At 40.1% G+C, this 15,408-nt stretch overlaps 1 protein-coding gene across 3 annotated transcripts in view; it reads right to left on the reverse strand.

The window, feature by feature from the left end:
* Mroh8 (maestro heat like repeat family member 8) overlaps nucleotides 1–15,408 on the reverse strand; it is a 58,987-nt gene that overhangs the window by 24,553 nt on the left and 19,026 nt on the right. For all 3 annotated transcript variants that reach the window (XM_077799374.1, XM_077799375.1, XM_026383203.2), the window contains exons 6-12: nucleotides 14,182–14,326; nucleotides 13,066–13,161; nucleotides 11,589–11,693; nucleotides 7,012–7,147; nucleotides 5,328–5,446; nucleotides 3,204–3,356; nucleotides 971–1,131 (exon numbers count right to left, since the gene is read on the reverse strand). In XM_077799374.1, coding sequence (XP_077655500.1) covers nucleotides 971–1,131; nucleotides 3,204–3,356; nucleotides 5,328–5,446; nucleotides 7,012–7,147; nucleotides 11,589–11,693; nucleotides 13,066–13,161; nucleotides 14,182–14,326 — 915 coding nt within the window. The remainder of the gene's footprint in view (nucleotides 1–970; nucleotides 1,132–3,203; nucleotides 3,357–5,327; nucleotides 5,447–7,011; nucleotides 7,148–11,588; nucleotides 11,694–13,065; nucleotides 13,162–14,181; nucleotides 14,327–15,408) is intronic.

Consider the following 15,408-nt stretch of genomic DNA (forward strand, 5'->3'; position numbering starts at 1 on the left):
ACAAAAAAGCAAAAGCCAAACAAACAAACAAAAGCAAATAGCTGATCATGATTCCCTGCTTGTGGGCATCTTTGGAAACTGCCAGGTGCCTCTAATAGAAAACTGTCCAGCTCAAAAACCTATTTTGTCTATTTATCTCTATAATTGAATTTTTCTCTATGTATATATTTATACCTTCTTTTAAAGTATTTATTTACTTACTTATTTTGGGGTGAAATCATTCTGCAAGTGAATTGCCAACCTCATTTTCACCCCTCAATAATTTCAGACTCTATCTTCTGACAGAAAGCACATAATTCCACTTAACCATAATATCATTTCACACCTAAGCAAATTATATTAATTTACTAATCTAGTGTAGAGGCCATATTTACATTTTCTCCAAATTTTCTTTTATGGCTTTTGTTTTTGATCCAGGATCCAATCAAGGTCATATAATACATTGGGTTATGTTGCTTTAGTATCTTTTTATCTAGAATGGTGCCTCTATCATTTTTTTCTTTCATGACATTAACTTTTTTGGGGGGGAGTACAGGGGATCAAACCCAGGGGCATTTAACCACTAAGCCACATCCCCAGCCCTTTTTATTTTTTATTTTGAGACAGAGTCTCACTAAGTTGCTTAGGGATTCACTATGTTACTGAGGTGGCTTTGAACTTGTGATCCTTTTGCCTCAGCCCCCAAGTTGCTAGGATTACAAGCATACACCACCACACCCAGCTTTGACATTAACCTTTTTTGTTTGTTTTTGTAGAGTCCAATCTAATTATAGAATGCTCTTCATTCTGGCTTTTTTGGATTATCTTACATTTATGCATTATAGTCTGATTTATCTCCCAGGTAACTGTCTATATCTTACCTTCTCTACAAGAGAATCCTTAGATTTTTTAGGGCAACCCCAGTTTCAAAATACTCAGTGATATGCTACATACCCCAATTTAGTGTGGAGGCTGTACAGGGTGCTGTTACCTGTCATATGGTATTGGATGACACAGAAGGTGACTAAGTACTATATCTGTGTACTTGGGCCTGGAGATAAACAAACTCACAGTACTTATGACTTGTTGTCGGACTCTAGGCTGGCTGATTATGGATAGCCGGGCACATATAATTCCCATAATTTCTGGTACCTGAAAAAAAAAAAAGAAATTACTAATATCACTGAGACCTTAACCTTGTGGGATACTGATGGTTACTGGGGTACTGTGGCCATTTCTGAAAGGAAGCTAGGAAGTGACTTTGAAACAAAATAATTTTATGAAAAAGTTTAAAATCAAAACTATTTAAAGTATATCTGTATGTAAGAATTTGTAAGGCTGCATATACAATGTTAGTAGTGTGTCTGAGTGATAGGATATTAATTGGATATTAATTTTACTTTTTGCTTATCTATTTTTTTCTAATTTTCTCTCAGTGATTTCATATTGATTTTATAATAAAACTAAGATACGTGTTGCAAGAAAGCTGTTTTTTTCCACTCTGACTCTGATTATGGCAGGGGTTCTTACCCACCTTCCTCTCAGATATGTCTGTCCGTCCAGGTCAAGGAAGCAGGACTACTCTTCCCATCCAGACCCCTGACTTCAGGTCTCTGTGGAACTGTCAGCTCCTCAGAGAGGCTGTCCTCAACAACCTTGCACCAGATGGCTGTCACCTCCATCACCAGTCACCAGAAACTGGTGTAGGATGGGCATATGATGCAGTTCTGGCCAATGAATCATGAGGGAAAAAATCTATTGGGGGCTTTTATTAAAGATTTTCCTTGCTAAATAAGGGACAAAGAGGAAAGCAGCATGTTTCTTCTTTCTGGATAGTCTTAACCTGCTCATGAAGTCTGACATCACTGTGACCACATGAACGGGAAAAACAGAAAGATGGGTCTTTGCCTGAACACTGTTGAGTCACAGAAATTATGCTGTGTTCAGACTTCTCCAGGATAATACATCCTCTGGTGAAGCCTCCACAGTGGGTCTTCGATTTGCCACTGAGAGCACCTTCATGATCCTAGTGCCGTCTCTCCCTGCTTCCTCAGACTGCTCTTTGTGCCTCTGAGGAATTTTGTCCCATCATTCCAGCTGAGGAACACCTATAAAAACTTAAATACAGCATATAATTATGTAACATATTATGTATTTAATATTAATAATAAGAGTAAAATTATAATAATTATAACATAATACTATACATAAGCTGTAGATTGATTTCCAACCTATCTTAATGCACATGTATCAATTGTGTTGAAATATTCATGGAATTGAAAACTTGTGATTTCATTGGTTAATAGGTTAAAATATAGGTTTTCATTATTTTAAAATTGTCTTATTATTTTATTTTTGTGGTGTGGAGGGCTTGAAACTAAGGCTTCGCACATGCTAGGCAAGTACTCTACCACTGAGCTATCCCCTAGCCTCTATTTTTTCTTTTTATCAAAGCACAACATGCACACAATCTAAAACTCCAGTGGTCCCTTGTGTCTTTCCTCCCTGTTTCCCATGTCTACCCTCCAGAGACAGCTGCTTTTATCACTTTCATTATGTTCTTCTGTATTTTAGATGATGTAGATGATTTCTTTTTCCTTATTTTCTTATTTCTTGATGTATCAACTTTAGATACATCTAGATAAATTATCTTGATTTTAGGCTAAGTCTGCCTTTTTCTAAGGTCACTTATAGATTTTTTTTAATTGCATAAGAGCCTAAATTGAAGTTAGCATTCTCATACGTGTAAATTTTATCTCCCCAGAAAAATCCTCTTCTGGACCACACCTTAATTTTAAAAATCTCCCTGAGTAGTTTTATTTTGGTGGGGGGGGTGAGGGTGGGGGTACTGGGGATTGAACTTGGGGGCACTCAACCACTGAGCCACATCCTCTGCTCTATTTTTGTGTATTTTATTTAGAGACAGGATCTCACTGAGTTGCTTATGCCTAGCTTTTGCTGAGGCTTTGAACTCATAATCCTCCCACTTCAGCCTCCTGAGCTGGGATTACAGGCATGCATTACAGTGCTGGGCTCCCCCACCTAGTTTTTACACAGGTGTTTAGAATATGCTTAATGAATGGAGGAATATTTGTAAGCAAATGGATTAAGGCTTTGACCCAGTCTGCACCAGCAGTTGTTTGCAGTTAAACAGGCACAGAAGACACCTTGAAGCTGTGGAAGTGGAGAGGTTTTGCTGGTGTTTCACACCACCGAACTTTTACCTTCTCAAATCGGGATTCTGCGTTTTTCACCAAAGTCATTAGCAACTCTCCTGCTGCCTTCTGGGTGTAGGAATGTCTCAGATTTTTGAGACCATCCAATGTGGTCATTACGAACTGGCAGAGTTCTTCTGAATTGAGGAAAACTTCAAAAACCTGAAATGATTTAGAAAAAATGAACTTCCAGTAAATATGGTATGACAGACCATGAACAAAGAGAGGATTCTAAGTTAACAATCAGAGAAATGTACAAAGATGTACCAGACTGTTTACTTCCATCTTGTTTACAAAAATGAGAAATGACCTAAATGTGACCCAAATGTCTACAGCTAATGTCAGTGCAGGACTTTTACTGCTCTTTTATAAAGCAGCTTTATTTGGAGATCCTTAGAAAGTGACACTTCCTAGGAGCAGAACTAAAGAAAAGCCCTAAGGTCTGACAGCTGACAGTGTCCCAGGCCAACTAAAATGCCCCACCAGGAGACACTGAACTTCTCATTGCCTGGACAGTATGTAAAGTCCTTCACTTGATCACACAAGGAACCAGCTACTGGACACTTACTATGCGACAGGCCATAAGCTAATCATGTTCCACACTGTATTTCAGTCAACCCTCACAGCAACTGAGTCATCCCAACTTTTTCAGATCCCCATTGTATAAAAGAGGAATGATGCACAAGAGATTAAATTACCTGATACCTATGACCCTAAATGAGTAAGATCTGTTTTCTTTTTTCCCTAATTCCTATCATACCTGGTAGGCACATTGGATGCATAAATATTTGTTCTTACAATAATGAATACCTGCATTAATTAACAAGTGTGTGGTTCACTGGCTCAACCACACCCTTGCAGCTCCTTTGTGTGACAAAGATTCACACGTGCAAGAAGCTGGCAATATGTGGAAGCAGAACTAGTCCTAAGAGAAATCCAAACTGAAGCAGGCCAGAGACCCCTCCCCCAGAAGACCCTTACTAAGCAGAAACCCCCACCATATTATTACATATAGGTTGTGGGAAGCCAACCTTATGGGTGACTGAGTTACATATCTTCCTACAGCCCCATGGGTGCAGCTATGCTCACCTGTTGCTTTGTAATATAACCCCTTGCCCTGTTTAGGATAGAATCTTCCATGGAAGTGCCTTGTGTGTCCCCTTCTCTTACTGTGCCCTTGGGTGTGGCCTACCCAGGTGTCAGTCAACCTGCTGACAGTGGACATCATGAAGATAGACTCAGCCCCCTGAAACCTGACCCCTTGCCTCATTTGAATAGCTTCTCCTCAATAAAAGGGGTCAGCGCGTGCTCTCGCTCTCTCTCTTTCTGCAGACCCTTAAGGTCAGAGGAGCCGTCACAGCGACCCCAAAGAAAAAGGTATTTGTGTCTCTTGTGTGGTTATTTCGTGCAGCCCAGTTAGCCCAGTTTAACTAGAGTGACCCCTGAGCCTTTTAGTCTCGAGAACAGAAACCCGGCAATAGGTTCCTTTTCTTCTCAGAAAGCTTTTTACACAGGATGCCAGGAAAAACAAAAAAACAAAATCAAAAACTTCTGCAGAAAGCATTGTGATTGGTAGTTTCCTCTTTTTGTAAATGCCAGGTTTGCAGAAACAAACAAATAAACTTATGAAACCACTGTCTGGTCTACAGGATGGAACAAAAATTACTTTCTGAGAACTAAAATTGCTTTTATGTAAATCCTCCAAACCCCTCCCACTGGATAAAAGGTTCAAAGAATTTCTAAAATCTTGGTCCACAGAATAATTTAGGCAATAGCCCTCTGAACCAACCACAGTCAATAAACCTGCTTCCTGAAAATTTCTCAGGTGTCCAGTCTCTTCTGTCCTACTTTAAAACGGTGATACTGGCCTCACTGACAGGTTGACCTGCACCACTAAACTAAGAGGACAGGTATATAAAAGTTAGAAACATGATGTCTCCTCTCCAAACTATGGGATGTTAAGAGAACATGTTCCCCAAGCAGCTGGTATGTTTAGTTTTATAAGAAAATACCAGAACTTTTCCAAAGTGATTTTTACCATTTCACATGATAAAATAGAAATCATGTACAAAGAAACAAGACTTCTGGTCACTCTTCTTCCTGGCCAACACTTCAAGTTGCCATTCTGATTACCTGGGCAATTTTGAAGGGATAACGGTAGAACCGTTTAATATTGTAGAGCTCCAGGAAGTCACGACACTTTTTCAATGCTTTTCTCAAATTTTGGTGGTTTTTCTCGTCATGAGTAACATCTAAGAAGAAAGTATGAAATATTATTACTTTTTGGATTCTTTCTTTATTCTAGATTTTACAACTTGGGTGCATCTCTACTTTGGATTCCAAGATCTCACTGAACAAAAATGCCTGGGGGCAGGGCATGTGCCAATCTGAAGGCTGATTTGCTTGCCCTTCCTTGTATAGCAATAAATAAAATGGGTCAAAGGAAAAAGAAAAGGGCTTTTTGTAGGAGCAGAGTTTTTGAGTGATTTATGAGTTCAGATAGGGCATGCTACTATGTTTCACCATTGGTGAGGAATTTTGAAGGGTCTCCTTTGAAGCTTAGGTCCCAAGAAAATAATTTTTTTTTTCTTTTTTGTACAAGGGATTGAACCAAGGGGCACTTTACTACTGAGCCACATCCCCAGCCCTTTTTAATATTTTATTTAGAGACAGGACCTTGCTAAATTGCTGAGGCTAGCTTTGAACTTGTGATCCTCCTGCCTCACCATCCAGAGCCACTGGATTACAGGTGTGCACAGCCCCCCAGCCCCCCCCAAAAATCTGGCAATTCCAATAACAGAAGTCTTTATTAGTCTAGTTCTGTGTGTGTGTGTGTGTGTGTGCGCGTGCGCGCACGCATGCTAGGGACTGAACCCAGGGGTGCTCTACCACTGGGTTACATCCAGCCCCTTTTATTTTTTATTTTGAGACAGGGTCTCACTAAGTTTATTGTTAAATTGCTGAGACAGGTTTACAACTTGCTCCCATCTCAGTCTCCTGAGATGCTGGGATTACTGGCATGTGCCACCACTTATGGCTATTTGTGCTGATTATTGAGTCTGCCAACAGTCCTTGTGGTGCCTTATCTCTCAAGCTTTAGTGTGACCTGAAAATTTATCTATAGGAAGTCTCAATGTGCTGCCTGATATGCTCTTACCTCAACCTCTGCATAATTATTCTTTATTCTTCAGATTATCTTTAGTATTTGGCAGACACAACATCTTTGTTGGTATGTGGTGCTGAGGATCGAACCCGGGCCGCACGCATGCCAGGTGAGCGCTCCACCGCTTGAGCCACATCTCCAGCCCCTCAGATTATCTTTAGAGAGGACTTTTCTGAGCCCCACAGCTAGATTTGATTCTTATTTATGGTTCCTGCAATTTCCCTTCATGACGGTTACCTTTATTGATAATAATAGTTATTCATTGACTCTGCCTAGAGCCCCCACTAGGTTTTGTGTAATATAAGGATTGGGACTGTTTGTGTTCTAGTTACTGTGGGATCCTGAAAAAGTAATAAATAAACATTTGTGAGAAAAATAAATGAATGAAGGACCTAACGATGGCAGGAACCTCTCTCACTTATGAACAAATCAACCACTCCATGGCCACGCAGATAAATGATAATGATCCAGAGTTATGATTCTAATGATTGAGTTAACATTGTGTCATCTCTGTCTATAGACTATGTACCTTTCTCTGTATGAACTACAGTGAAAAGGCTTTCTAGAACAAGGGGAAGGAGGGCACAGGAGGGTTGACGCAATGTTGCACTAGAGAATTGGGTTGCAGCCTGGCTGCCCCCAGCACTGCCTTACACTTCATCCGCAGGGTGATATGCAGCAGGTAGTGTGTGCCCTCGGCAGCCTCCTCTGCCACAACTTGCAGTGGGTCTCCACACAACAATGCCATCACAGCCACCAGGTGTCCAAGTCTTTGGAATCGCAATGGAGGCTAATTGAAAAGGAAAAAGAAAAATGCCATCAGAATACAGGTGTATTTAGTGCCTTAAATTTAGGTTGTTGAGAAGCAATCCCACTTCTATCTCCAACTCAAGAGAAGCTCAAAGATCATATTCAGCCTTTAGTTCTCTGAAGAGTTAACATTTAACCTGGATAGATACAACAGCACCAGTAGATGGCATTAAATAGGCCAATTATAATCTAAGTAAACAATCTGAAAAATGAAGATTTTTTTCTTTAAAGAGAGAGAGAGAGAGAGAATTTATATATATTTAGTTTTCGGTGGACACAACCTCTTTGTATGTGGTGCTGAGGATCGAACCCGGGCCGCACACATGCCAGGAGAGGGTGCTACCGCTGGAGCCACATCCCCAGCCCATGAAGATGTTTTGTGCATAAAGATGTTCCTTGTAGCACTATTTTTCAAGATCACATTTTGGGAAATAATTGCTCAATAATGCTAAAGAGAATTATGGTACATGCATTCTAGGAATGCAACCATTACAAATCAACTAGCTGAGGAATTTACAATACTAGAAAACATGCTACTCTGATGAGCAAAATGGTGGATGCAAAGTGAGATATAGCATTTAATGCTATTTAAAAATTTTTCTTATTGAGGCTGGGTGCACTGGCACACGCCTATAATCCCAGTGGCTTGGGAGGCTGAGACAGGAGGATCACAAGTTCAAAGCCAGCCTCAGTAACTTGGTGAGGCCTTAAGCAACTCAGAAAGACCCTCTCTCTAAATAAAATACAGAAAAAGGGCTGGGGATGTGGCTCAGTGTTTAAATGCCCCCTGGATTCAATACCCTGTTCAAAAAAAATTGTTTATTGACACTCTTACATTATTATGGAAAAAATAATGGCTGCTGGTAAATATTATACTATAAAAAGAAATGTATTTTTTTATAGAGAGAGGAGAGAGAGAGAATTTTTAATATTTATTTTTTTTAGTTTTCGGCGGACACAACATCTTTGTATGTGGTGTTGAGGATCGAACCCGGGCTGCACGTAAGCCAGGTGAGCGTGCTACCGCTTGAGCCACATCCCCAGCCCAAGAAATGTAATTTAAAATAGTGAAAAAAATAGTAAAAATTAAAATTAAAGCAGAAAATATTTATGAAATCAAGAATTTAGTTAGCCGGCAGAATTCATGTTATCATTTGCTTGAGGCAGGCCACAGAGCTAGGCTCTGAACTTTCTCGTATTGTGGCTAATGTAGAGGTGCACACAATGTCCTGTATTAATATGATTCCCTCTGTGTATAAAAAAGCAAACAGACATGCAGATGCAGCACAATTTTCCCCCAGATTGAGGCAGAAATAAATTTCTTCTGCAGCTCTTCAAAAATAAGACAAGAAATATTGTGGGGCTGAGGCTGTAGCTCAGTGGTAGATTGCTGGCCTAGCACGTGTGAGACACTGGGTTCGATCCTCAGCACCACATAAAAATAAATAAAGGTACTGTGTCCATTTACAATTAAAAATATTTTTTTAAAAAAACAAAATATTATGAACATCAACCTCTAGAGTCTGTTTAGAGTAAACAAAGCAACACCTGTGCAAAGATGTAAGCTACAGACCAGTTGATCAGGGGGAGGCAGGAGCCAGATCACACAAGACCTTGTGTTCTAACAATAGCTGCAAATCACTGGATCAAAAGAGTCCATGAGGAAAGAAGAAAAAAAAAAATAAAGAACACACAACTGGGAAAAACAAACAGATATAAGACAAGGGCTGGGGATGTGGCGGTCCAGCATGCACCAGGCCGGGGTACTGCGGGACCTCTTTCCAAATCCTTGCCTTTCTCTTTTTTCAGTCTCTCACCTCTCCAGCACCACAAAGCAATCCAAGCAAACAAACAAGGAAAAGAGTGACTGAGTCTCAAGAAGAGAATTCTGGCTACAGAGAGGGAATAAATTAGATGGAACTAAAATGGAATCCTTCACCCTAGTACTCATGCACAAAAAGTACTTGGAGGGAATAAATAAAAATATTAAAGGGTGTCTATCTCTAAATGATGACAACAACAAGCTAATAATTTTTATTCCTTCTACTTTTAAAATAACATTTAAAAATTTTTTTCTATGATGAGTATGTTGATATTCTCAACATTAAAAAACTCCAAAGTAGAATGTAATGCTAAGTGAAGTAAGCCAATCCCAAAAAACCAAATGCCTAATTTCTTCTCTGAAATCAGGATGCTAATTCATAATAGGGATGGTGGCAGAGCATGGGAGGAGCAGAGGGACTTTAGATAGGGAAAGGGGAGGGAGGGGAAGAAAAGATAGTGGAATAAGATGGACATTATTACCCTAAGTACAGGTATGAAAACACGAATGGTGCAATTTTATTTTGTGTTCAACGAGAGACATAAAAAATTGTGCTCTATTTGTGTAATATGGATTGAATTGCATTCTGCTGTCATATATAACTAATTAGAATAAATAAAATTTTTTTTAAAAAACTCCAAAGTTTATTATCACACACACACAAAAATCACTGGAGAATTATGTGCCTAGTCTGGTCACTAAGTCCTTCTTTAATATTCTCTTTCTTATTCTGTTTTTGATTGCATTTTGCTTTTTTAAAAATATTTATTTTTTAGTTGTAATTGGACACAATATCTTTATTTTATTTACTTATTTTTTATGTTGTGCTAAGGATCAAACCCAGGGCCTCGCACGTGCTAGGCAAGTACTCTACCACTGAGCCACAACCCCAGCCCTGCATTTTGCTTTTTTGAGAGAGGGTCTTACTGTGTTGCCAGGCTGGCCTTGAACTTGTAATCCTCTTGCCTCAGCTTCATGAAGAGCTAGAACTCCAGGCACATAGCAACAACATGCCCAGCCTTTTAAATTCTTTATCTTTATTTTTTTTTCCTTTTTTTTTTTCTTTTTGATGGTACTATTGATCAAACCCAGGGCTTAAGGATGCTAGGCAAGTGGCCTACCACTGAGTTATGTCCTTGACCCCTACATTTATTCTTTAGGTTTCTTTGAGAATATGAAAAGAGTTATGGACTCAGAGAACTTACATTTGCCTAAACTCATTAAACTATAAATGAGGTGTATTTCATTTTCTATATAAATTACAACTCCATATAAGAAAAGCTATAGAAATTTTCTAAAAAATCTAGAAGATTACACCATGAAAAATTCTGGTACTACTTCTAGATGTTCATAGATCCCCACAAGGCACCTAGGATAAATATTCCTATATTAACAACTCTCTAGGGGAAAAAAAATGCTAAGGAAGACCCTAGGGTCCAGAGAGAGATTATGTGTACAGGAGGGAGTTGTCTGAAACTCTCCTCTTCTTTAATCTGTAGCTAAAATTAGAGGTTGAGGAATGTAGAAAGAAGAATGCATTGTTGTTATTGGAATTGTAGGTGGTCAGTGATGCCAGATGTTACTTGTCTTCTGTCACTAAAAAGAAAAAAAAAGGAAGTAAAATAGTTTAAGAGGCCAAATTTACTTCAATAAGGAGGTAGAAAGTTTATATATATTTTCCATGTGAAAAATAAGAAAGATGGTGGAATGCTTTTAAACACAACTGTTAGAACATCTATATTGAGAACAACTTCAATGATGAAAATTCTGGTGTAAGGACCCAACCTTACTATCCCACCAAGTTATCTTCCAATTCCCAGGCCTTATTACACAGTTTCTAGAAATGATGAGAGGAGAATGGGAGCAGCTTCAGTGGCTAAAAGACCTGCTCATCGAAGGAAAAAGAGAGGTTTGTAGAAGAAGAATGGAATAGATCCAGGGAAAAGTTTAGTTTGGGAAAATTCTTTTTAGAAGTTACAGAGGAGGATTCAGAACAATTGAGAGGTAAGAGACTGATAAAGAGAAAGGCAAGTATTTGTAAAGAGGCACCATAGTACCATTCGCTCTGAGATGGTGCGAGGTATTTAAATTTATTTACTTGAATTGGCCTGCTGGACTTCATTTCTTCAAAAGCAATCTGCACAGGGCTGGGGCTGTAGCTCGGTGGTAGAGCACTTGACTAGAATGTGTGAGGCACTGGGTTTGACCCTTAGCACCACATAAAAATAAATAAAATAAAGGTGTCTGTCGTGTCCATCCACAATTAAAATATATATTTTTAAAAAATAAAAGCAATCTGCACAGACATGGGGCTATAGTGGGCTCTCAGACATTTTCAGATTACACTTATGCATTCATTCATTCATTCAAAAGCATTACTATATCATTAGGTTCCAACTTGCTTTCTCAGGAATGGAGATACAAAGATTAACACACAGTACCTGGCCTCCAGCTGCTCATCTTTTAAGAGAGGGGCTGAGTATTGTGATACCACAAGAGCACCAAGAGCCCCAGGCTGGGAGTCCTAAAGAGGGGGGGAAACAGGCGGTGGAAGGATGGCTTTGGGTCCTTCTTCCTCTGCAACCAGAGGGCTGCTCACCTTCAGGCAGAGGTGTTTGGATAAGCACTTCAGAACCTGGGCCATGCTGGCCGTCGCCCGCTTCCGCTCGTGGTCCTTTGGTGACTGTAACCAGGGGTCCAAGTGCTGCAAAAAATAAAGGGAGGCAAAGTGGCTTATCAGAAATATCTGGGATAACACTTTTATTCTCTTTGGAAGAAAATGTGGAAAGAGAAGATCCATATTACTTTGATGTTTGCAAATATCTCCCTAAATGCCAAATTGGCTTAGGATGGAAAGGAAGGTGGGTGAGGACGAGCCAGAGTGAGGAGCCTGTGGTCAGCAGGGCTGGCTTCTATGCAGGCTGATTGCCTAGACTTATCTCTCTGCCTCCTAATTCTTCAGTTAATTATTTGACTTTTCTCTTTCTTTAGCCCTTTCCAATCTGCTTTGGAAAGAAATAAAATTAATAATGTGCTAGTAAAGAACTCTGGAAATGGAGAAATTGCATCTGCCTGAAAAGTCAGGGAAGGACTTAACGGAGAAGACATAGCCACGAGAGGAGCTCATAAAGAGGCTTTTCGAGTAGAAAACATGGCTTGAATTAAGCTCTCAAGGCAGGAAAATACATAGTACAACTAGATAAAGGGGAGAAACCCAATCTGACAGGTAGATTAATGTACAAATGGAGGAGGAATAAGAATAATGTTAAGGTCAGCTATGGCAAGGATAAATGTCCATCTGTACTTAGGTGCACATGATTAATAACAGCTTAAATTCCTTTCTGGGATATCTGCACCTTTAAAAAAAAGATCAAATCTGGCTTGGTGGCACATGCCTGTAATCCCAGCTGCTCTGGAGGCTAAGGAAGGAGAATCACAAGTTCAAAGCCAGTCTCAGCAACTTAGAGAGGTCCTAAGCAACTCAGTGAGACCCTGTCTCCAAATAAAAAATTTAAAAGGGCTGGGAATGTGGCTCATTGGTTAAGCACTCCTGGGTTCAATCCCCGGAGAGGCAAAAGAGCAACTGCAGTTAATGCACACTACGGATGGACTGGCGTATACTGGAACAGCTACAGGTGGGAGCAGGTGGTCACTTATGACCTCTGAGTCCCACCTAGTGGGAAGGCTGTTTATTTAATAACTCATGAGGCTGATTCTCTTCCCTGGTCACTGACTGAAACCATTCTATGCTAGGAAAGAATAATAATTTAAGGAACACTTATGGCAACCATTTAAACCATGTACTGAAGGTCATTTATTCAATATTCACAGTAATTATTATCTCCATGTCAAGAAAAAGAAATGAGACTCTGAGAAAGAAAATTTCTTCCAGAAGTTAAATCAAGGACTTACAACCAAGGACTGGCAGTGAGGATGAACCCAAGCCTCTGATTCAGAACTGACAGCTGATCTCCCAGCTACTACATGCCTCCTACCAATACCCTCCCACATCTTCTTCTACCCCTTTCTCCAGTGAATAGGAGTAGTTTCCCATTCCACCCTCACACCTCGCTTACCTGAAAAATGGTGTCAAGATTTTCCAAATGTGGGTCTTTTACCACCAAAATCTGGAGCATCTCGGAGAATGCCTGGAATGTTTGCCTGTAGAGACACTGAACAGGGAAAGGATCAGAGATTGCCCTCCCCATGAAGTTCCCCAAGCTCTGTACACTTAAGACTTTCCTCAAAGGTGCAAACTCTGGTAAAAGTACCTGTAGACAGTTTGTGGCATGAGATGAACCAGAATAAATCTTCATTTCAAATGGATGCCTCAGCATTACTAGGACCACGATCATCTGATTCTAACTACATCTGGGGAACTACTTCAGGGTCCTCAAGATACAGGTGACTCTTTCTGACATCTTGAAACACAGGAATCTTGAAATCTTCTTAGGTAACTGCTTGACCAGTCAGTGTAGCAGCCACAGAAGAAAATCATGGACTTTACACTTACCCTCCCACTTCCAGGAGGCTCCCCTCTCTCCTCCTTCAATTCTCACTCTTATCTGGAAGGTTTTCCCTGACCACCCTAAGTAAAAAAGCCCTGTGCCTCTCAACCATGGCACCTTTCTTCCTCTTTCTCTGCCTCCCCCCTCTTTTTTTTGTCACTAACACTTAACTTGCCAGTAGACACACTTATCCTTCAAGGGTTTACTAGAATGTAAGCTCCACTTTGTATTTCCATTGCCTATCACAATGCTTAGCACACAGTGGTCCACAAATATAAATATGTGCACAAGTATGCCCACCTTATTTTTTTGTTTTGTTTTGTTTTGTTTTTTAGTTGCAGATATACACATACCTTTATTTTACTTATTTATCTTTATGTGGTGCTGAGGATCAAACCCAGTGCCTCATTCATGCTAGGCAAGTACTCTTCCACTAAGCTACAACCCTAGCCCCATTTCCACCTTATTTTAAAGTCAAAAAGAAATAAAGGAGGAGTGAAGGGAAAAATGAGAGAACAAAAAGTTAAGGGAAGACAAGCTATCATCTAATCCAACCAACTGTTTTATTCACTGGACTTGATTAAATGGTTTTTGGCTAGTTTTAAACAACTGAATGTTCTCAAAGGGCTGAGACCTTTAGTATCTTCCCTTGATGGGAAGTTATTAAAGCAAAGCCTGAGTTACCTCTGTGTCGTAGGGCCCACTGGGAGTGATTTCCTGCAGCTGGGTAAGAGTCTTTAGCGGGGGCAGAGTGATCATACTTCTGGTGATAAGCTGGAACAAGTCAGCTCGATCTTCAGAGCCAAACAGCAAATGGACGTTGTGGTAACTAAGAAAAGAAAGTTTAGGAAGAGCAAGTTGGGAAGAGCGTTTGATTTGATATTGATAAACAGGGATTCAAAATAATGGGCCAGGGTTGTAGCTCAGTGGTAGAGTGCTTGCCTAACATGCACGAGGCACTGGGTTCAATCCCCAGCACCACAAATAAAAAATAAATAAATAAAATAAAGGTAATATGTCCATTTATAACTAAAAATTTAAAAAAAAATAACTAAAATGGAAAGGGTAGTTGGGTAGGTGTATCTCAAATGGAAGAGATAAGTGGCCTGGCTCATCAGTCTATTTAGATGAACTTCCCCCCAAGAAGTCACTGGAGTGGGCTGGGGATGTGGCTCAAGCGGTAGCACGCTCGCCTGGCATGCGTGCAGCCCGGGTTCGATCCTCAGCACCATATACAAACAAGGATGTTGTGTCCGCCAAAAACTAAAAAAATAAATAAATATTAAAAATTAAAAAAAAAAAGAAGTCACTGGAGTGACATCCCTTCAGGCTGTCCTCGAGCTCAGCCACAAGAGTAAAGCCTGCTACAGTCACTGTAGCAAGATGCCACTTTCCAAAATATGTTCTGATGAATACTAGTTTGGGGAATAGTGAGTTGAATTAAGTTAACCATGGAGCAGAGCATAGTGGTGTATGCATGCAATACCAGCAACCTGGCTGAGGCAGGAGAATTACAGGTTTGAGGTCAGCCTCAATGACTTCATGAAAGCCTGTCTCAAAAATAAAAAGATCTGGAGGTGTAGGTCAGTGGTAGAGCACCCCTGGGTTCAATCCCCAGTACCACAAAAACAAAAACAAGGAAACTCTTTTTTTTTTTTTTTCCTTTTTGGTACTGGGGATTGAACCCAGGGGCACTCGACTACTGAGCCATATCCTCAGCCCTATTCTGTATTTTATTTAGAGACAGGGTCTCACTGAGTTGCTTAGCATCTTGCTGTTGCTGAGGCTGGCTTTGAACTCACAATCCTGTCTCAGCCTCCCGAGCTGCTGGGATTACAGTTATGTGCCACTGCACCCTGTGAGGAAACTTTTTAAACTACAGGACATTTCAGTCCTTTAATCATTTTAATC

Source organism: Urocitellus parryii, chromosome 6 (assembly GCF_045843805.1).
Source record: "Urocitellus parryii isolate mUroPar1 chromosome 6, mUroPar1.hap1, whole genome shotgun sequence".
NCBI classification, from domain to species: domain Eukaryota; kingdom Metazoa; phylum Chordata; class Mammalia; order Rodentia; family Sciuridae; genus Urocitellus; species Urocitellus parryii.